The sequence below is a fragment of the Mytilus edulis genome, chromosome 5 (assembly GCF_963676685.1).
Source record: "Mytilus edulis chromosome 5, xbMytEdul2.2, whole genome shotgun sequence".
Taxonomy (NCBI): Eukaryota; Metazoa; Mollusca; class Bivalvia; order Mytilida; family Mytilidae; genus Mytilus; species Mytilus edulis.
This window is the reverse complement of record NC_092348.1, coordinates 79112832-79136317: the sequence shown is the minus strand read 5'-3', so window position 1 is coordinate 79136317 and position 23486 is coordinate 79112832. Positions and strand designations below refer to the sequence as shown.

The following is a 23486-nucleotide window of genomic DNA, read 5'->3' as shown; positions in this document are numbered from 1 at the left end:
AATTGTTTTTGGCATATTTAACCTTGATTGCTATCCATAATCCTAATTGTTTTTGGCATATTTAACCTTGATCGCTATCCACAATCCAAAAAGTTTTTATATTGATGCATTCTATATCAAAATTGAAATCTTTTGGCTACAAAACATTTTGGATCTTAGGTGGCAGCCAAGGTTTTCCTAAAGCTTTTAGGTCTGAAAATTGCCCAAAATCATCATATTTTGACAAACAGCCCAAGTGGGCTTTTTTAGCCAAATTTCCTGCATGTAATTTTTTTTTTCAGCAATCGTGTCCACTCTGAAGCAGACATCAAATGCTGGAGTGTTTGACAAACTATCAACAGAATCACAAGTCATCAAATCTATAGCCTTCGGTCTCAGTGTCATACAGGGAATGTTGTCAGCTAGACAGTTGTTTGGATCCCAGGGACTTAATCAGTGGTATCCATTCAATAAAGTCCAGATGGAACAAGCCATAGAAATACTAACAGGAAAATTACTTAGACCTGATGGAACGGACCCCAAAGTTGATAAAATGACCAATATGTTTGCCCAGGTATGTTTAAAACATAACATGATATCATTCCATTTATAACAAAATTTGTTTATGTTAAAAGTTACAAGTAATGAAATTTTGTAATTCTGATATATTAAGCTTTCTCAGAATTAAATATCATTTTAATTCAAAATCAAGATGATTCAAATTCTAATTTTTTTTCAAATGAAATTATAAAAAGATTTATTTTATTCAACTTCGTTGAAATTAAAGCATTTGAATTTAAAGTATTATAAAAGTTCTCAAGTGATACTCAAATAAACATTATAAATATGCCAAAATTGATAAGTATTTAGTCAAATGATTTATATTGTTTAACATTCCTCTAATAGATGGAATCTCCATGGCCAACAACATTAGGCTTCGAGGCACCAAATTTTGAAAATCTGGATTATTCCATTTCCTCGGTAAAGATTTAACTGGTGTTGGTACACAGAACTGGCCAACTAAGCACATATATTTCCCATTTATAGAGTGAAGATATGTTTTGAAAAAAAGCAATTGCAACACATATTAAGTCATAATGGTCTTGGTTCTAATCATCTCTTAGTTGTGTAATGATCAGTATTTTCTAAGAATAACACCCCTCCCCCCCCAAAAAAAAAAAATAAAAAAAAAAATGAATGTCTCAAAGTCTAAAGCATGCAAATGAAAAGCACTGTTTTGAAGTGCACTGTGATACATCTTTTTCCAGGATATAAGAAACGTTTAATTGTAACACATATTGCAATATTTTGTACTCGGTAACCATAAACACAATTGGGTTTTGGTGGCTGATAAAAAAGCACATGGCTTTGCAACATGTTACACTTTATGGATCAAGGTGTGTTATTATAACTCACTTTTATAAGACAAAAGTTTAAGCAGTTTATTTTAAAAACTTTAGAGAAAGAGTAAAAATTAGTGGAAATGTAGTATAATGGTATTGAAAGTAAGTTGTCATCATACTGAATAATACTGCTTGTTTAGGAAAAATATTCTGAAAGATTATTTATTTATTGATATGTAAATGGTTTGAATTGAAATGTATTGATCAGCTGATTTTTTCTCCTTAAATTTAATGCACATTAAAGAAAACATGTATATAAAAGAACATGATACATATGTATATAAAATGCTAATGGTTTTGTAGTTGGTGTACAATAACTGTGTGACAAGTGAGAGTGATATGACCTATATTGAAGCTGCTGTAACCCATGTCCTGTATAATCTATACCAAGAAAGTTCAGGCTCACTGGTATTAGGGAGTGTAGCTATCCCTACTCCACCAGCTAATGTTGGTAAGTAATGTAGACAACAAGATAAGCTCTGACAAAATTTTGCTTCATATACACCCAGTTATTTGTTTGCTTATCTTGCCTATAGGGCAATTTGAGCTTTTCTCAACACTTTGTGTTTTGTGTCTGTCATGGACCATTAACTTTTACAAAAAAAGTTCTTGTTTTAAACTGGCCTTATTAATTGAAACTTGATCACAATCACCTTTAAGGGTATCTAGTTCAAAAATGTGTTCATGATCCTGTCTTCAAACCAACATTGCAACCAAAACTTGAAATAAAAGAAGTTATTGCCCTTTAAAGACAATTGTTACCCATTTAAGAGTTGTTTCACAGAAATTATAACCAGGAGATCAATACAGGCTCCTTGTCAAAACGGAAATTTAACAACACATGACAATTACCACTAATTTGTTTGGATTTTCATCTGACTTTTTTATTTCTTTTTCACAGATCCACAAGAATATGGTTCATGGTATGAGAAGAATGTGGATGAAGAATTCACAATTTCAGCTTTACAGTTACAGTCAAGTGTAGAAAAAGAAAATAATGATGCCAAGTAAGTCTACATTGATTTAATCTTTTGGCAGACATGTTAGACAGTACTAGCCAAGTCACTTCACTTACCCATCCCATCTGTCTATCAAGTATAGAGGAGAAGCCTCTGTGGCAGAGTGGTCGAAGTAGTTACTACTGTAATCACTAGCTCGTCAACACTGAGGTTGTGAGTTTAAAACCTCGCTATAGCAGGTGCATTCCATTCCAATCTTAATTGACTAGGAATGTCAGTTTTCCTATTGAAGGTCATGGTTTTCTCCTAGCACTCTGGCTTCCTCCACCCAATAAAAACTGGCCGCCACGAAATAGCACAAAAGCTATGCTTAAAAGTGGCGTTAAAACACATAAAATCAAATCTACAATAGAGAGATGTTGTGTAATGATGATGAAATTGTCTCCTTGATACTGAAATTTTTATCAGTTGTCATCAAAACTTTTCACTACCATGCTGACTGGTAATTTTCTTTCTCTGGTTTATTTGATGTTGTGTTGACCAAATAAAAGACTTACCAGACTTCAAAGGTTTAAAGTTACCGTTTTGAAGTCCTTTTATTTATTATATGATATCAGACATTAATTAAAAAAAGTTACTCAATTCTTTGTGTTATAGCATAAGTATTGTTGAGAGATAAATGATAATAAGATTTTTCTTTCAGCTCAAGTGTTTTTATCCGACATCTTGACCACATGTTTGAAACACAGAACATGGAAGCTGGAGATGTAGCTAAAACTACAGGAGAAATTAACATAGCTAAATTGAGATCAGCATTAGATTTGTGTTTGGAAGAGTTACCTAACCTGTTGGAGTTGGGTAATGTGATAGATGTAATTGGTGAAGACTATGATTTCCCATACCATAGACCATCAGTTATCAGCCTGGCTACTGCAGCCAGTTCACAGATGCCAGAAACTATAGGATATTGTCTATTACAGGTAAGGGGAGATAATTAGTGGTTCATGTTTTAATTGAAATATACAGAAGCAAGTTGTAATTGAAGACAGCTAAATTACAGCTGAGACAGGTTCTTATGTTGCATAAATGTTTTAGAAATTCAGATAGATGACTCCTGCATTATTCAGAATGATTTGTGGAATTCTAAAATAAAGACACCCTGTGTTATGCATGTCATTTCTTTGAATATCCTATGAAATTGTTTGATGTTCATATATCTACAATTATTTTTCCTCAGTGTGTTTATTTGTGTTATTCAGGTATTATTTAATGTGTATCAAAAGTCATAACAATTGCAAAAAGGGAAATAATCAAACATTGCCAACTTTGCTCAAATGTTTTTGTTGAAGAAATTGTTTTTTAATTACAGGAATGTTTGTGGTTTAATACCATCCTGTGTCACATCAGACAAGAAATTAATGTTCTACAATCACATCTACTGGGAGGACCAGAAGCTTTACCAAAGATGTTGTCATCTACTGTTTCTAGCTTACAAGAAGAGTTTATACCTATATCATGGATTCATCCTAACTGTCAGCCTTGTACTCATTCACTGGTGTCCTGGCTTGAAGGTAAGTGATATGTATAATGTGGATACATCCATTTAATATTAGAATGAACTTTAGACTATCAATTTATATTCATATTAAATTAGGCCCTTGAGTTCCTCTCTATTTTTTTTTTTAACATTTTGTCATGCAGGGACCTGTTATAGCTAACTACGCAGTTTGGGTTTTGCTCATTGTTAAAGGCTATACATTTTCGTTAAGTTGTATATATTCTTGTCTGTTGGAATCTGATTGATTGGTTTCTCCTTAACCATTATATCACATTTTGGTATTGTTAAATTATACCTAAGACCTGAGGAAAGGATATACACTTTGATTTATACCGGTATAAGGAAAAAAACCCAGAGTTGTCTTTCTTCTTATAATAAGTTAGATAAAAATGGCTTGAATTAGTGTAAAACCATTCAAACGGGAAAACCAACATCTAATCTATATAAAAAACGAGAAACACGTATAAATTACATAAACAAACGACAACTACTGTACATCAGATTCCTGACTTAGGACAGGTGCAAACATTTGTTGGTTTGCTTTAATGAATTTGGCATAATAATTGTACACATTAATTTTCTACATCAAAGTAAGGCAAAAATATGTAGATTATGAATGTTAAAGTTATGTATTTGTGATGGTTAAAGAAAAGATATCTACTTTAACATTTGATAACAATGGATTCACCTCTGAGATAGTTGTCAAATAATTACTGTATTTGTTAAATTCATGGAGTTCATTAATGCATTCTAAGTAATTTGTAATATGAATTGATTTTATTACTAGATACAAAGAAGAGACACAAGCAGTTATATGACTTTGTAAGACATGGTATGATACCTACCTACAAAGATGATGGTGATGATAATCCAATCATAGCCTCAGGAAGACTGACAAAGATCTGGCTTGGAGGCCTGGTCAATCCACAGGCTTTGTTGACATCTCTTAAACAGGAGAAGGCCATTGTCACTAACACTAGGGTGGATGATGTAGGTCTTTAATATGTATATTAATTGGCATATAGCTGTATAAACCTGATATTGTTTTTAGGTGTAATACCACCAAATCATGGTACGTCACATCCGGTTGTATACGAAAGTAGGTCTAAAAAAATATTCCCTTGAATTTGACAGTTATAGGTAATTAATCCTACATTTTATTTCAGTAAAAACATTTCTGTGTCATAAACATATGTCTTGGGTATTTCAAAACACCATTATATTTTATTTGGGATTTCTATAGAAAATTTTGTAATCTTGAGGTAACATGGTGACTAAACCTTGTACACAGATAAAATAAGGGGAGAAATTTGATTGGTTAACTTCCAATGATGGTTATTTTCTTATATGCAATGAAATGTTATGTGAATTTTTTTCTATAGTACTGGACAGGATAAAACTTTACTCATGCCAAGTATTTCTTTATTTGAAACAAAGATAAATTCTGCACTTTTTTTTGAAAAGTGCAAATTTAACAAAGACTTATAAGGGGAAATCAATGGTGGTATTACACCTATAGACTTCAAAGTGGAAAAGATAAATCAGCAAAATTGCCAGTGCATTCTGAATTCCATGTGACAACCAAGTACAATAATATTTTTGTTATTTTTTATATTGGGTTCCTTTTAACAATGTTTTAACTCTTGTTGGTGAATTTAAATGAATGATTACATATCCTTCCATCCGTCATATTTTATCGTATTCATGGTAATGGAATGTTCAGTAAGTCAGAATTATTAGATATTGACTCTAGTTTAGACAGTTATTTTATTTGAAATTATAAAAGGTGTACTAAAACCTGAAGTGGTTATCGTTGGGTTGGGTAATAGTGAGTGGATACCAAAAGGATAATAAAGACTACAACACCCATCAATTACCGCATGGTAAGAGTTTATTCAGGTTAATATGTTTCGTCATCAAGCAAAAATTATTTATTTGATAAGATGAAAACTAACTTTTGGTTCCAAGGCATCAGTCATGCTTTATTTAAAATGTTTGTATGTGTTAATTTCAGATGTCATTTGAGTGTGTAGTTATGGATGACATAAACACAGAGGACTATGAAGTCGATGAGGGAGGATTATTTTTGACCAGTATATACCTACAAGGAGGTTCCTGGGACTATGATAATGATAGTCTAAAGAACCCTGAGTAAGGATCCGCTCATATGTTGATCATTATTTTGTTTGTACATATTTCAACCTGCATGTATATTAGTATAAGATTGGGAGAAGTCAGACATTTGTTTATTGTGTTCTTTTTTACAATAAAGATAAAATAAACATACCCTAGAACAGGGCTTCCAAAAAACATTTGAGCCAGCCGGACATTTTATATCTGATCCCGATTTTAATCCCTTAAGACTTAGTCACAAAAGGCAATTATGGTAATCAGATGGCAATTCCAATGATAATGACATTAGATTAAAAAACGGTTTTAAACTTTACTTTGATATGAATTTGATGTTTGGATGTAAACTGTTAAATTGGCAGTGCATCATTCAAAGTGTGCACATCAGCGTGCTCGTATCTGCCACAGACTCTTTACTTGTGCAAAATGACATGTCAAAAACTTTATTTTCGTTTTTAAATCATGTTTTTCTTAAACCGGATGTTGACTTGACAATGGTAAAACATGGACCATAAACGGATACGGAAAATCCCTGTACGTTTACAAAGCATGACTGAGTGAAGAAGCTCTTTCCATGTTATTTCTTCAACAAAATACTTGAAATGAACGTTTAGATACAGGTATCAATGATAATTTTAGCATTTTGAAGAAATAAAGGATGCATAATTAAATTTCCCACCTTTGCACATGCGCACACGTGTTCTAGTTCATTCAACGTAGATCTGACGATTTTTCATTTAAACCTTTTAAAATTGTTCATCAAATCATGTAGATAAACTAATTTCTTATAATTTTAATCTTTTGGACTAAATCAATGAGCTACAAACCGCGGAAATGTAAGAAAATAACTGTGAATAGACCGATCAATTTATACGATGTCCGGTACTGAACATAGTTTACCTGTCACCTAAACAGGTAGATATCACCTGTCCAACAACTAATTAGCCTTGATTAAAATTAGAAAGTATTGAAGTAGGGGTTGTTTTGATAGTAATTAATCATCATGTCACTTTTATGACCGGAAATTTGTGGATGTTAAAGGCAAAGGTCTGGTCAAAAAGATCGTGAATTATGTTAAAATGACCGAAAAAAGCCTTGAAAACTAAAATGTACAGTATATGACCGTTTCATGCTTTGCCTAGCCGGACTTTTATCGGACATTATTCAAATGTCCGGAATATATGACCGTTTTGGAAGCCCTGCCCTAGAAATGAAAACAAATCTCTTTTTTTTTTTTTTTGAATTTTGTTTGTGCTAAATTTTACACCTAATGTTAATTGAAGGTACATATGTAGTATATGATAATTAATGTGTCCCTTGTTCAATCAACACTCTTTATCCAAAGCTTCTCTTCAACAAGTGATAAAATTTTAGGCAGACTTTTAAAAAGTCTTATTTGCACCCATTACAAAAAGTTTACAACATCAAAAAAACCTGATGCAAAGAGACTTTTTACAGAATTAACCATGTTGTTCCTACCAGCTGAAAAAGTACTGAGATTCAGTCGCTAATGGAAATATTCATTAAATTTCTGAACAAAAATGTTATTATGAAAAAGATTTTTCATCATGTCAGCAAGAAATTCATTTTAATTAGATAAAAAAGATGAGTTAGAATCCTTGAAGATAGTTCTTATTTAATGATATTTTAAAATTGATCAGATCTAATCTGCTTTGACATTCATTGACATATGATTATTTTGTAGATCTGGTTTGTATTCCATTCCATGTTTATACCTGAGACCAGTCATAAGAAGTGACCAGGAAGAAAAGGAGGAAAAGAAAACAGTCACATATCCCTGTCCTATGTTCATGAATAAGGTAAATACAGTCACATATCCCTGTCCTATGTTTATGAATAAGGTAATTAAACAGTCACATATCTCTCTCCTATGTTGATGAATAAGGTATTAACACAGTCACATATCCATGTCCTATGTTTATGAATAAGGTAATAACAAAGTCCCATATCCCTGTTCTATGTTCATGAATAAGGTAAATAAATAGTCACATATCCATGTCCTATGTTCATGAATAAGGTAATTAAACAGTCACATGTCCTTGTCCTATGTTCATAGATAAGGTGATTAAACAGTCACATATCCATATCCTATATTCATGAATAAGGTTATTAAACAGTCACATATATCCCTGTCCTATGTTCATGAATAAGGTAAATAAACAGTCACATGTCTTTGTCCTATGTTCATGAATAATGTAATTAAACAGTCACATATCCATGTCCTATGTTCCTGAATAAGGTAAATAAACAGTCACATGTCCTTGTCCTATGATCATGAATAGGGTAATTAAGCAGTCAAATATATCCCTGTCCTATGTTCATGAATACGGTAAATAAATCACATATCCCTGTCCTATGTTCATGAATAAGGTCTTTTTAAAAACCGTCACATATCCCTGTCCTATGTTCATAAATAAGGTAATTAAACAGTCACATATTTCTGTCCTATGTTCATAAATGAGGCAATTATACAGTCACATATATCTGTCCTATGTTCATGAATAAGGTAATTAAACAGTCACATATCCATGTCCTATGTTTATAGATAATTAGGTAATTAAACAGTCACATATATCTGTTCTATGTTCATGAATAAGGTAATTAAACAGTAACATATCCATGTCCTATGTTCATGAATAAGGTAAATAAACAGTCGCATGTCCTTGTCCTTTGTTCATGAATAAGGTTATTAAACAGTCACATATCCATGTCCTATGTTCATAGATAAGGTAATTAAACAGTCACATATATCTGTCTTATGTTCATGAATAAGGTAATTAAACAGTCACATATTCATGTCCTGTGTTCCCGAATAAGGTAAATAAACAGTCACATGTCCTTGTCCTATGATCATGAATAAGGTAATTAAGCAGTCAAATATATCCCTGTCCTATGTTCATGAATAAGGTAAATAACTCGCATATCCCTGTCCTATGTTCATGAATAAGGTCATTTTAAAAACTGTCACATATCCCTGTCCTATGTTCATAAATAAGGTAATTAAGCAGTCACATATCTATGTCCAATGTTCGTGAATAGGTAATTAAACAGTCACATATCTCTGTCCTATGTTCATGAATAAGGTAATCAAACTGTCACATATATCCCTGTCCTATGTTCATGAATAAGGTAATTAAACAGTCACATATTCATGTCCTATATTCATGAATAAGTTAATTAAACGGTCACATATTCATGTCCTATATTCATGAATAAGGTACTTATATATTTCTGTATCGGTTTTTGTCTGTTGAGGACAATTAAAATAGTCATTATAATGTAAATGAAAAATGTACATTATTTTCAGTATTTGTTTTCAACAGATGACTCTGAAAATAATATAATCTCCATTGTGTAGAAATAATAAACTTTGAGTTCTTTGTAACGAAAAAAGTTATAAGAATATTGTGTAAAATTTCACAACTGTATATGATTGGTAGATGTTAATAATTGATAAAATTTGTTTTATTTCAAAATAGCTTTTGTCTTTAGAAATTTTTACCTTGACTAGTTTTGAAAAAAATATAACCTGGACTTATAATAAATAATCACTTTTTTTTATAATTGAAGAGTCGTCAAGTTCTTTGTGATACATTGGATCTGAATTGTCCAACACCAGTAGATAAATGGAAGCTATCCAGAACAGCTTTAATATTAGATGCAGGTAAATGCTAGCAATCAGTTAATGTCATATTCAATAAATATTTTTTTTATTTCTATGCACTCTTTGTGTTGATCATATCTTCTGGACTGTTAAATTCCTTTGATTTTATTATTGTGATATTGACGATAAAAGGCGAATGCTTGTTGATGTCATATAAAAAAAGACATAATCTTGAGATTTATAAAAATAAGAAGATGAGGTATGATAGCTTATGAGACAACTTTCCTCTCGAGACCAAATAACATATAATTTAGCAACTCACTCACTCTCAATAATGAAATCTTGAATATATGAAAGGCTCAGCTAATCTCAAGTTGCAATTTATAAATTTATTTTTGAGTGGAAAATATTTTATAATGCTTGATGCAGTGGTAAAACAACATGAATGTAGAAAAAAAACTTTTATAAATAAAAAGAATTAGACTAAACACAAATACAGGTAGAATTTTTTTTAAAAGGTTAAGAAACACAGAAAGAACATAAGTTTTGCAGAATACCAGAAAAGAAAGAGAAAGTTTGCATATTTTGTGGTCTAATAATCATTTGAGAAATAGGTTCTTTCATCAAATCTGGCGTTGTACAGTATTTTTCATCTGTAGAAAATTAAATTTTAAATATGCATGTATTAAAGTTATTCAAACCTATTGTGTTAACATTTAAAAAATTTGGAGAAATATAATTATATAAAAATGAGAAGATGAGGTATGATTGTTAATGCGACAACTATACACCAAAGTTCAAATGAGGTGGATGTAAGCAATACACCTTATTGCTATTTGTCTGCCATTACTGAACATTACAAAAGTTCCCGTAAATTTTGACGTCATAATAGAAAATATCTGACGCCAAAATGGAAAAGTGATTGTTGTATGATGTCAAAAGTTCAAGCTGGACAGATTCTCAGTTCAAGCTGGACAGATTTCCAAATAGTGATAAGGTGTACAATAGGCAACTGTACAGCCTTATTGATATTTTGTTTCACATTTTTCAAAGTTTTATTTTCTATTGTTAGGTCTACCAGAGGATGGAGCTAAGAAGTCTCGATCCTATCTAATGTTATTGAAGGCCGGTCCATCAATGTTACCTGCTGAGGGGGAGTCAGAGATCCAATCAGAGGAGGACGATGAAGAGTTACAGGAACTAGAACAGGAAGAAGACTTTGATGCCAATCCATCCGAGGTGTCTCAGTTGTCATATAGAGCAATCACTCCTAAAGCTCCACCACTACCACCAGGCATGGGATTAGTTAAGGAACCTCTTATGGCTGAAGGAGAGAAAGCACGCTCTACAAAGTCAAGTCCTCACCCAAGTGGTAAAGGTAGTCCTGCAGTACAATCTAGTCCAAAACCAGCAGGAAGTACCATCAGTGGCAAAGGTAGTCCTAGGAGTGGTAAAGCTGGAAGTACCGTCTCATCAAAGTCAAAGGGTAGTAAGAAAACAGCTAAAGCATCACCCATACCAGAAAAGACCTCTCGACCTACAACTAAAGGAAGTAGAGGATCGAGAGGGGCAGAAACTCCTGTCAAACCTGGATCACAAAAAGATGTCAGTAAATCATTTGATAATGAAAATGACAATGCTAGGCCTCGTTCCCAGATTGAGGAACCAGTCACACAAATTGAAATAGAAACTGACACTGATAACGAAGCAGGAGGTGAAACTCAGAAACAGGACAAAAGTGAAACTGAGAGAAGTGTAAAAGCTGATACTGGGAGAAGTGTAAAAGATGACACTGCAAGAAGTGTAAAAGATGACACTGCAAGGAGTGTAAATGCTGACACTGCTAGGAGTGTAAAAGCTGACACTGAGACAAGCGCTAAAGCTGACACTGAAAGCAGTTTAAAAGCTGACACAGAGAGGAGTGGAAAAGCTGAGACTGAGAGGAGTGTTAAAGCTGACACTGAAAGGAATGGTAAAGCTGACACTGAGGAAGCTACAAGAGGAAGTTCACCTCCCACTCAGTCACAGAGTGAAGACCATCAGCTTAAGAAACAGCCATCTAGGAGTAGTCTAAAGAAGGCTGAATCTAAAGACAGTGTGAATGCACAGAGTCTTCCTAGACAGTCCTCTGCTGGTAGCCTAAAGAAAACACAGTCGGGGGAGCAGGTAGATAGAAGTGACAGTCGAGGACCAGTTACAGGTGCTTCTGGAGAAAATGTTGAGCGAAGTGGTAGTAGAGGAAGTAGAAGACAAAGTGAGACTGGAGGATTAGGAAGCAGAAGACCATCAAATGCATCTAGAAAATCTAAAGAATAGTGCTGTTCATGTTAAACATTTTTGCCAATTTTGATTTATTTAATTTGTCTTCAACCTATTAAAAAAATTTGTTGACACAGATAATGCATATTACTATTGATTGTCACATTATAAACTTTGGCTTAAGGTCTTAAATTGACAACAACTTTGATTAAATTTGAATGTTTTTCTTTATATTTATTGTTTATGTAAATGCTAAAGGATACAACAATATTTTTTTCCGTCCATAATAATTATTTATTTTTATATGTTTGTTATATTTTACATGTTTAATGTGAAATAATGTTATTTAATGTTAGTGTATTGTATGGAAGACTTGTTTTGTAAAATGAAATAATTCTGTAGATATATGATTTATGAGCATGTGAATTTTAAGAAATATAAAACAATAAAAAAAGTTTGTTCTATATTATATGTATTGATAAACTGTTTTCATCATCAGCGTTTAGATTTAAAATATTGATTTAATGTAATTGTAATTAATTTCCTATATTTTCTGTGATATCTACAAAACTTTTACTTGAGAATACATATAACTTGTTTTTCTTTATGATAAATAAACCAATGTATTACTGCTGAGTGTAATTCTGTACACTGCCTGATATTCCATCCATTGTAGTGCCTTGATATATTTTTTGTTATATGATTATTTTTATATGAGAATTTTTGTTCAACGTTAGACATTTTTGTAAACATTATTTTTTTGTTCCTTGACACTTACTTGTGGAAGTTTTTACCTTGTTCATTTTTGCAAAGTGAAAATAAAATATACAAATCTTTGTTGAGCTTTTAATGTTGATGTCCATAATCTATTTATGGTAACTTACAAAAAAATCCACTTCTTTAATGGTAACTGTTGTACAAGATAGATAGTCTAGGATAACATATAAGCTGATCTAGATTTCGGTCAAAGAGAGGCAAAGGATACTAAAGTGACATTCAAACTCATAAGTTGGAAATATCAGTTGGCTATAAAAAAAGAAATGTCCAAAAGACAAACAACACAACAGGGAAAAATTCTTAATTTTACTTGATGCTTCATACCATGATGCAGATACCTTTGTTATGTCATTTGTCCATTGTTCTTGACCTCATTTTCATGGTTCAGCTACTTTTTAATGTGAATTTCTAACTTGTTATGAGAAATAGGATAACTTTATTTAGTAAATAGATTTCTTTCCACGTCTTCATGTCTGTCAGTTGCACCTGACCTCAACCTTTTATAGATCAGTGATCAAGGTTAAAGCTATGTGATTATGTCCATTTCTCAGATACTATAAGCAGTAGTTCAACTATTATGGTGTATGGAATGATTGTAAGGGATACATGTCAGTCTCGGCAGTCTGGCAGATTTCATCTGACCTTGATCTCATTTTCATGGTTCATTGGTTAATATTAAGTTTTTGTTTTTTTATCTGTTTTTCAAGTACCTTAAGGTTTAGGTCATCTATATTTGGTGTATGGAAGGATTGTAAAATGAAAATGTCTGTCTGACATGATTTATATGAGCTTGGCCTCATGTTCATGGTATGTCGGTCATTGTTTGTGATTAAGGTATACCTGTCAGTCTCTCAAGTCTCATCTGACTTTGATCTCATTTCCATGATTCATTGGTCAATGTTAAGGATATTTTTTTCCATAAGCAATAGGGTACATATATTTGGTATATGGAATGATTGTAAGGTGAACATGTCTGTGTGACAGGATTTGTGACCTATACCTCATTTTCATGGTATGTTGGTCAATGTTAAGGTTTTCTGTATTTCAAGTACTATAAGAAACAATTCATTTGAAAAAAACTAACAGCCTAATTAGTAACAAAACAATTTATGAAAAACAAATATGACAGACATGAACCAATGACAGCCTCTGAACTACAGGCTCTTGTGGTAATTGCATGCATGGCCTGACTTGTAACAAGCACATAAAAAATGTAGTTGGGTTAAACATGTTTACTCTTTCAAACAGTTTGACACCTTGTTATCTTGGAGGTTTTTTATAGCCTGCTTTATAGTATTGGTTTTGCTCATTGTTGGTGACTGTAAAGTGATTTGTGATGATTACATTCCTACCTTTAGTTTTTGGTGAATAAATGTTGCATAGGCAAGCAAACCTCATCTATTTTTTCCTTTACAAAAACTTGTAAGAAAGCTTTAAAAGCGGTATCACCGATTTCCTCTACATTGAATTACTTTTAAAATCATGTACAAATTGGAAATCCAATATTCACCAGTAAAAATTGATTGAGGATCATGGATTAGATCATGGATTATTGTACTAGATGAATACTTAAAATGTTTAAGAAACAACAATTCACAATAGATATAATTTGATTTGCCTCAAAGAAATAAACTTTCCTCTGCAAAAAACAACAACAAATGTTAGCAAGCACTAACCCCCATCAAAGACGTATTGTATGTCTCTGCCACTAGAAAACAAATTCAGTATGTTTTCAATTATCTTCTAATAGTTCTTGGTCAAATGCTTAGTAACATCTAGTATATTTGAGGATTAAAACAAGAGGCTGTCACAACGACAGCAAACCGGATTTATTAATATTTATTTGTGTCCTGGCAATATCACAAGAACCATTACTGATGAATGGTGAAAGTGAAAATCGTCAATATCAAATTTGACCTCCATTTTGTCATCAGTATCAACATATTAAAATTTGAAAAGCTTAGATTGAATGGTTCATGAGTAAATGCAACAACGTGAATGGAAACACCATTTTACAATTTTTCAAGAACCATAACTCCTGAACGGTAAAAGTCAAAATCGCCATTATTGAACTTGACCTTCATTGAGTTGTCAGTAACAACATATTAAAATTTTAAAAGCTTTGGTCGAACGGTTCATGAGTAAATGCACTGACAACATTTGATTGCCGCCCGACCGCCCGCCCGGCCGCCCGCCGTACATCCCCAAATCAATAACCGACATTTTTGTCACAAAAATCCTGTTAACAACAAAGCCATGTGGAAAAAAACCGGATGTGCTTGTGGTTCAAGAGAGCCTCAGGGTTTACTTACTTTGAAATTCCTCTAAATGTATTATGGAGTTTCTCTGCCTTACTGTACCTCCTCCTAAAACGTTTACTTATTTTAGGGCTTCCCCAAAATGATTTAAAATCAGCATAGCTAGTACAGGAACATATATATTGACGTTAGGTATACTGTTCCCAGGCTTGTATATATTTTTTTATTAACGGTCTTAATTATTGTTCTTTCAATATGCTTCCCTACTTTGAATTATGTTAAGATATAAACTAGAGCTTCTCTATCTTACAATATCCCTTATATATTTCTTGTTTTATAGGTTTATTTGAAAATATTAATGAATTGTGTTGTATGTTCTTTCTATTTTTGGATGCTATGTCGGATATGTCAGCTGTCTTTTAACGTTTGTATGCCCTTTTCACGTCACAGACAATCCTTTTGAACACTTGTATACATTGTATATAATAATTCAAAAGTTTAATCTTATTGTAATATAATATTCAAATGTCTCCCGGACAAGGTGACATCTCGATCGCATTTAAATTGTAATTGTTGGTACCGAAACGGTATTATTACATACTTCTATCTGTTCCAAAACAAACAAGTTTGACCATAAAATTGTAACAGTAACGAGGAAGTACTTAACAGTTGCATAATATGGGGACACATTATATAATGTTTAAAACTATAAAAAAAAAAAAAAAGAAGTTGAAGATTTTTTATAAATGTTTTTCTATTTAAGTTAATATCGAACATCAACGGGCTTTGATGGTGTGTTGCTTACTTAACTTCCACAGACAAATAATGCATGCACAGTCACATCGAGAAGAAATTTTAGAATCAAAATATTTATGTTCTGCAACGTAGGTCGAACTTGGTGAAAAATATAGACTGCCTCTGAAAATGAGGTTCTGCGGGATAGGGACAGAAATAAGTCCACCTACGGTCCAATAGTTGTAAGGATTCTGTAGCGTTTATAGAGCGAGGCTAAATGCTTTTTTAAAGAAAGAAACAGGTGGGGAAAAAAGGATTGATATGAAGCAAGTTTTTCTTTTTCAAAGCCGATACATATATACAACAACCAATAGTAACATGAACTCTTAGGATATTTTTCAACCAACTATATAAAACATCGCATATGCACACACAAGCACTATACACACAAAAAACATAAAAGCATGCATCATTTCATAGTCCCAAGTCAGGAGCCTCTGGCCTTTGTTAGTCTTGTATTATTTTAATTTTAGTTTCTTGTGTACAATTTGGAAATTAGTATGGCGTTCATTATTACTGAACTAGTATATATTTGTTTAGGGGCCAGCTGAAGGACGCCTCCGGGTGCGGGAATTTCTCGCTACACTGAAGACCTGTTGTTGACCTTCTGCTGGTTTTTTTTTCTATGGTCGGGTTGTTGTCTCTTTGGCACATTCCCCATTTCCATTCTCAATTTTATCATATTAAAAAGCAAAGACACAATAGCAAAGTTTATGTATTTTAGGGATAAACAAGAAAGAGAGAGAGGTTGTTAAAATACAATTTATTTTACACACAATATAAATGAAATCTGATAAATCAGCTCTAATTTTTCAATTATTGTTTTACCAAATGGTGAAAATGGTCGAAAAAAGTCTATACGAAAATTTCATAAAAAAAACGAATTACTGAAAAATTGTGTCATGAGAAAACATTGATTCACATAACCTACAGTGACATACTGTGTGAATTTGTAAGAAGATTTGCACCAATAAATCTATTTTATAGGCAGATATTTATATAATTTATTACCAAGGCCATCGTAGCAACTCATTCAGGTACAATTGGGACCACTTCATTTGAACTTCGGTGATTATAGTTGTCTCATTGGCAATTATACCATAACTCCTTATTTTTAACGGAACATAAAACTGAAAGAAATGCATTCATGGTATTCTCCAGAATCATTATAGGTATGTACATTGTACTGTTTGTTTTCTTCTGATTTTTTGTGTTTGCGTGAATTAGATAGTTCCATCAAGTCTCCGTGTTCAACAGAAATTGCTGGTGGCGTACCGCATGTTACAACTGCTGTACTTGTTAATTGAGAATAAAAGGAGCACAAGCAACTGGAGACACAAATGGAACAATCACAAAACAATATAAAGAGACAAACAACATTGATTCATTTGCTATTCCCCTTTTATTTTGTTTCAGTGATGAGGGAAGTAGCCGGCAAACATTTCGTCTGTGTGCATTTAGCTCCAAATCAAATATAAGACATATACTTGTTAACTCTGCATCTATAAATTGTTTCATTTTATGTTCATAAATATTGTTGGCAAGAGAAAAATAAATCCAATTCAAAATAATTTGTAGAATTGTATACAAACAATAGATTTTTTCTTTTTTGTAATTGCATTTTATTTTATTATTCAAGAAATAGAAACTTTTCTTTTATACATTTATCAAATATCAAGTATAATATAATTGGTGTAACTTTAGTGATATTTCATATTGAAACCATTATGACCCATTCTTAGTGTCATACTTTCTTTAAGGCCATGTAATGTTACAGATATTTTGTTTATAAAGAAGTCCATTGGTTATGATTTTCATATCCATGATAGTTGATTTACTATATACATTTTTTTTTATCATAATGGCTTTTATCAAAAAAAAATTAAATGCAACAGTTGAATATTATATTCCTGCAAAAAATCGAATCAAAATTTATGTGTTACTTATTAATTTCATGTTTTATAGAATGGGTTGCTTGAGCTGTTACGATAAAATCGATAGAGTCACTGGTCGTTTATTTGGTCAGTACGGGGCCTTTGTTGCTAGAAACCCATGGACGCTGATTGCAATATCTCTAATCGGTAATGTTTTGCTCGGACTCGGAGTTACAAGAATAGAAATTGAAGACGATATTGAGTTGCTTTATACACCATATAACAGCCAATCTTCGCAAGACAGAACAAAAGTCCAGACTTTGTTTGGTGACGTTTCTGCAAAAAACTTTTACCCGCAAAGTCAAACAGGAACTGGTTCCCATGGCGATATAATCTTCCAAAGCACAGACGGATGTATTATTTCACTTTCGCATATTTCACATATCAAAACTATGTATGATAAAGTTTTGAATATTACATTTGCCGACAAAAATAACAATAAACTTAGATATTCCGATGTATGCGCCAAGAGAAATGGATATTGTTTTGTGACGGGTGACATCATATTTACACCTTCTTTTAAATTAAGTATACTTTCGAACAATATAACATATCCATTATTTGAAAATGTTTCTGTTAAAGAAATTTTTGGAAATGTTGAAATCGAAAATGGCACACTGCATAATGCAACACTCATTAAATTGAGATTTAACTTGCGGGAAGATGCAAAATCAATAGAAAACGTGAAATTATGGATGAAATCATTCCTTGCGCAAATGAAAACCATGCCAGCGTCAAGAAGCAAGACTGAAATTATTTTCGCACATAGCAACTCCTTGAGCGATGAAATATCCTCAAACCTAGACGATGATATCTTGTTGTTTGCCTTGACCTTTGTTTTCATAATTTTATATGCTAGCTTTGCTACAGCAAACTGGAAGTGTATTTCAGACAAACAGAATCTGGCTAAAGCTGGTGTCCTTGCAACACTGTTGTCCATATTGGGGTCAATTGGATTGGTTAGTTCTTGTCATGTGAAGTTTGTTACTATAGTTGGTGTTATGCCATTCCTTATTTTAGGTAAGTTTTAGATCTTTTTATCGAGACGAAAATCCAAAATGTATCTTGCGAGTTGTTTCGGCATAAAACATTAACATAACAAAACTGTCTATAGACACGGATAATCTTTCACTAACTGGGGACAAAACAAACCGAATACAATTCAAAATAAACACGAAAACAAGTAAAGCTTTTTCAAAAAGTTTTAATCTTTGAAAATAAAAATTCACAGTTTCACAGCAAAAATATATGTGCTTGCAATCATTACAAGATTATCAAGGGACATAACTATGAAATGAGTACGATGTTGCTAATGTATTAGCTATTCCGATGTATGCAGGGAAGTGTGCCAATACTTTAGTGTATTTGTCTTTGTTAATTCTTAATAGAATTACATCATTGAAGCTTACTCGAAAGATAAGCGAAAAACCTAGTCTGTCTTACATCCTTATATATGAACATAAACTTATTATTTTTAATAAATTTAAGCATTCTTTCTTCTTTATTGAGCTGGAGACATAATAGATAGGTGAAAAATATCAAAATTTATTTTCTCTAGGCTTTTCGTTGATATTACATTAAAAAAGGAAGTGTTTTTAATCTTTTATTGGAACTTTACAAAAGCGACCCTTCTATACTTCTAGATCATTGTAAATAATTCGCAGTCCAGTAAAAGAGGCGGAAAATACCAACTTGATATTCAAACTAATAAATCGTAGTAACTGACAACGTAATTTCAAAAACGAAAAACGACCACAACACAAACAGCAGTCTACAAAACACAACAGAGAAAACTAAAGACAGAGCCCACCAAAAAAAAAAAAAAAAAAAAAAAAAAACGGAAGAGGGGGAGGTTCAGATGCTCTGGAAGGGTAAGTTTCACTTGAATCAACCGTCGTGTTGCTTATGTATATTCTGTGATTTCGAAGAAAAGATTCGGTTACAAAAATGAAACATTTCCCATCGTCACATATCCCATATATTAAACAAATAGTCCATAACTGTCAACCAACTAGTTATGGCTTCCTTTAAAGGTTTGAAGGGATCAACTTTACCACTTGGAATCCTAGGTGCAATAATAGCTTCCTTGTAAACAAAAAAAAACTCTACATAAGAAATCTTGATTGAAAATTCCAGCTGTGGAATATTCAATCAACTTGGAAGTATATAATCCATAGGAATGCGCTACTGGAATGCTGCTACATAGAAATCGAAAGTGCACAGTTATGAATCTGAAGTCCACTCTTAGTAGTGAAGTTTGGGTCTCTATAGCTACTGACCCTAATTTGTCAAAAAAAAAAGACGCGGTCACCTTTATCTTTTATTTTACTTTTAGGTATAGGTGTTGACGACATGTTTGTGTTGCTCTCTGGATTGGCTGAAACGTATGACGAAAGTCCTAAAATGGAAATTGAAGAAAGAATAAGTAATGTGATGAAAAGCAGCGGTGTTGGCATAACCATAACAACACTCACGGACATAATAGCTTTCTTTGTTGGAACGTCATCTTCGTTCTTGAGCGTTAAAAACTTTTGCATCTTTACAGGTAAAAATCTATTATAATGAAAATATGTTTCCTCCGTTAGTGCGGTAATTTCTCGCTGCATTGAAGACCTGTTGGTGACCTTCTGCTGTTGTCTGTTCTATGGTCGGGTTGTTGTTTCTTTGACACATTCCCCATTTCCATTCTCAATTTTATTCCTTTCATTTCTCTATCTTAATTTACGATTTAATGACATTCCAATCTACGTTTGTGTTCAAAACAAAAAACGAAAACAATTCTGATTGAAAGACAACGCCTAAATTACACGATCCCTTCTTGAAAAGATCGAATATCGCAGGATTAAACAAGTTTGTGAGCGCTCATTCCTTTCCTTACACAAATGAGGCGTCGTTACAGTATAGAAAGCAACAAAAAAAAAAAACCCTAACAAAGACTCAAGACATGAAGAACCTACCTTAGAGTAAGTGCAGATATTGAAATATAGTTTCAATTTAACCACGTTTTTCAGGCTAGAATATCTACTATAGAGGTACAGACACAGCAATAAGTCACCAGTGACAGCTGTGCTATATATTGTACTGACGTCTGTGTTTCAGTACTTTTTCTAACCTGCTATATTTCAATTCAACATTGAAATAAAAGTTCCTTATGAAAATAACTCAAATGTTTGTAAATAATGCATTTCTGTTCCTGAATCTATGATTTTAGTAGATTTTGAATTATACATAATTACTCCTTCAGGTGCAGCGGTTCTACTCTGTTATTTGAATTATGTGACATTGTTCATGGCGTGTATGACATTACACGAGCAAAGAGTAGCAGAGGGAAAGCATTGCTGTTCAAATAAGAAGGTTAAAATTGAAAAAGAAGAAATTGATAAAGGGAAATCCATCATGTGCAGTGGCGCAAAACCCATGTGCAGAGAAGATATAGAAGGCCCAATGGAGAAATATCCTCAGAAGTTTATTGCTAAGATTGTACTGATGAAACCTGCAAAAGTTGTAATAATTTGCATATTTATCATTTATTTGGGGATTTCTATATGGGGATCACTTCAGTTTCAACAAGGACTTGATCTTAGTCTGCTAGTTACCGAAAAGTCTTATCTATACAAGTACAACGAAGTAGACAGAACATACTTCACTAAAAGTATTCCGATTTCTTTTGTTATTCACCAGAGTGGGGGATACGAAACCGAAACAGCATGGGGAAAAATACAAAAATTACAAAGTGACGCCGAAAATGACGTAGTCATCGATCCTTTAAAGTCTTTAAACTGGCTGAGAGATTTTCGTTCTTCGTCATATTATGATAATTCATCTGAGGTAAATTTTACAAATGCCCTACGTACCAAATTTCTTCCAGTCATGCCATTTTATCAAAACGATATCATTTTTGATGATACAAGCTGGCTTGTTAAAGAATCTAGATTTTTTGTTTTCTCAAAGGACACTGCAGACATTAATCATTTTTATGATGTTATGCCTAGAATGAGAGATATCGCAAAAGGTGCACTTCCAATTACTACTTACTCTCCAGCTTTCATTTTCTTTGAGCAGTATCAAACCATAGTACCAGAAACACTGCAAAATCTCGGCATGACAGTTGTAGCCATATTTGTTGTAACGTCAATATTTTTGCCTCATCCTGTTCTAATATTTTTTATAACACTAACACTTCTCATGATACTTGTCGGGTTATTTGGGTTTATGTATTTTTGGGATCTTACTTTAAGTTTTTTGACAATGATTCACATCATAATGAGCGTAGGGTTCTCTGTAGATTTTAGTGCCCATATATGTCATGGATTTATGGATACTAGATCTTCTGATCGACAGGAGGGATCACGTGGTGCAATAAAGAAGGCAGGGGCACCAGTATTCAATGGGGCCGTATCTTCATTTGTTGGTATATCTATGTTGGCTTTTTCAAAATCATATATTTTTCAATCATTTTTCAAAGTCATGCTGTTAATAATTCTGTTTGGTGCAGCTCATTCCCTTTTCTTCTTGCCGACAATATTGTCTTTAGTTGGTCCAAAGTTCGAAGAAAAAAGTGAAAAAGAAAAGCATCTAGAAATTCCTTCTGAAATATGCGTTGTTTGCAATAATAAAGTCTATCCCCACGATCATAATGCAAAAAAGAAATTTTCTGCTTTAGGGATGTTAAAGCATATGATGAAATCCGATAAACGTAACGTTGCATGGGAAAAACGTAGGAACTCTTTTTGACTTTTTTGTGAGTCTTACAATCTTATCAAATTTCTCGGAAAAGAACTTTGTCTTGGCAACAATATTACGTCATATATGTACTATTCCTTAAGCTCTTTAAAGTCGTAATATATATTATAAATTTTGAAAGCTTGCATACAGGTACTTTTTATCATGTGTTATGTTTTGTACTTTAAACTGAAACTGTGACTTAACAATGTAGGTATTCTTACCCCATTATTTTAGTACAATAACTTTACACTATTCAATTGTGAGTGCTAAATTCATCCATTTATTTATGTATAACTTTCTGTAGATATTTTCAAACAGAGAACATTCTGTGTTGCCTTTTTGTTAGTAATAATATGAGTTCTAATGTAGATAACGAATGAAGAAATGACACTCATTGAACATGTTTTGCGTTCAAAGCACTTTTTTTGGATTGATTTTATTTTTTGGAACGCTCAAATTCAATAATTCGACTTGAATTGAGGCATATAAATATCTCAATGAGGAGTAACATTTACAAAATGGACCTGATTGAAAAACCTAATTCATCTAAAGTTAGATGTACACCTCTGAGTAGCTAAAACTTACCTAGAATTAAAACTGTTTTCTTGTTAGGTTTTAAATGACTTAACGAAAAGAAAATTGGTGAAGAAAAAAGTCATATGGTAGTGCACTTTTTTTTATTTGCTACGAATATTTTAAAGTAAAAAATTCTGATGGTTTCATCAAAATCATCAAAGTTTTACAGTTAATCTATTTTTCATACTTTCAATAAAGATGAAGTTGACCAATCTGAATAAAAACTTTAAAAAAAAGAAGTACTATAGATAGGTGTTAATATAAGAAAGTTTTATAAAATTTAGTTGCTATTTTATAAATATAAAAGAAAATTGAAAAGAAAAAAAATGATATCAGATGTACATGTTTCTGGTATAATCATTTCGTGTACCTCTCATCCATTTTCTTAACATTTTTGCTAATGAGACTGACTTGATTGGTAATTCGATGTGAAAATTTAATTATTTAAAAACCATTTATTGTAAATTAGCAATTTTTTCACAGAGTTAAGTTTGGTTTAAATATTTCT

At 32.4% G+C, this 23486-nt stretch overlaps 2 protein-coding genes across 3 annotated transcripts in view; both read left to right on the top strand.

Annotated features, from left to right (window-relative positions):
- Nucleotides 1-12749, top strand: part of LOC139525471 (uncharacterized) — a 105491-nt gene extending 92742 nt beyond the window's left edge. The window contains exons 92-101 of the mRNA XM_071320826.1: nt 282-553; nt 1686-1833; nt 2284-2389; nt 3045-3321; nt 3711-3912; nt 4687-4889; nt 5914-6050; nt 7735-7849; nt 9621-9714; nt 10727-12749. Of these exons, the coding sequence (XP_071176927.1) occupies nt 282-553; nt 1686-1833; nt 2284-2389; nt 3045-3321; nt 3711-3912; nt 4687-4889; nt 5914-6050; nt 7735-7849; nt 9621-9714; nt 10727-11970 (2798 nt within the window). The 3' untranslated portion in view covers nt 11971-12749. The remainder of the gene's footprint in view (nt 1-281; nt 554-1685; nt 1834-2283; nt 2390-3044; nt 3322-3710; nt 3913-4686; nt 4890-5913; nt 6051-7734; nt 7850-9620; nt 9715-10726) is intronic.
- A 4044-nt stretch (nt 12750-16793) lies between these two features.
- On the top strand, nt 16794-23220 carry LOC139524529 (patched domain-containing protein 3-like). Of its 2 annotated transcripts, XM_071319366.1 has the most exons (4): nt 16794-16915; nt 17709-18697; nt 20013-20222; nt 20922-23220. In XM_071319366.1, exons 2-4 carry the CDS (start codon nt 17710-17712, stop codon nt 22409-22411), a joined length of 2688 nt encoding a protein of 895 aa, XP_071175467.1. In that variant the 5' UTR covers nt 16794-16915; nt 17709; the 3' UTR covers nt 22412-23220. The 2 variants fall into 2 exon arrangements, with proteins under 2 accessions (XP_071175467.1, XP_071175466.1); XM_071319365.1 differs by lacking the exon at nt 16794-16915 and having other exon boundaries at nt 17664-18697.
- Nucleotides 23221-23486: the final 266 nt, after the last annotated feature.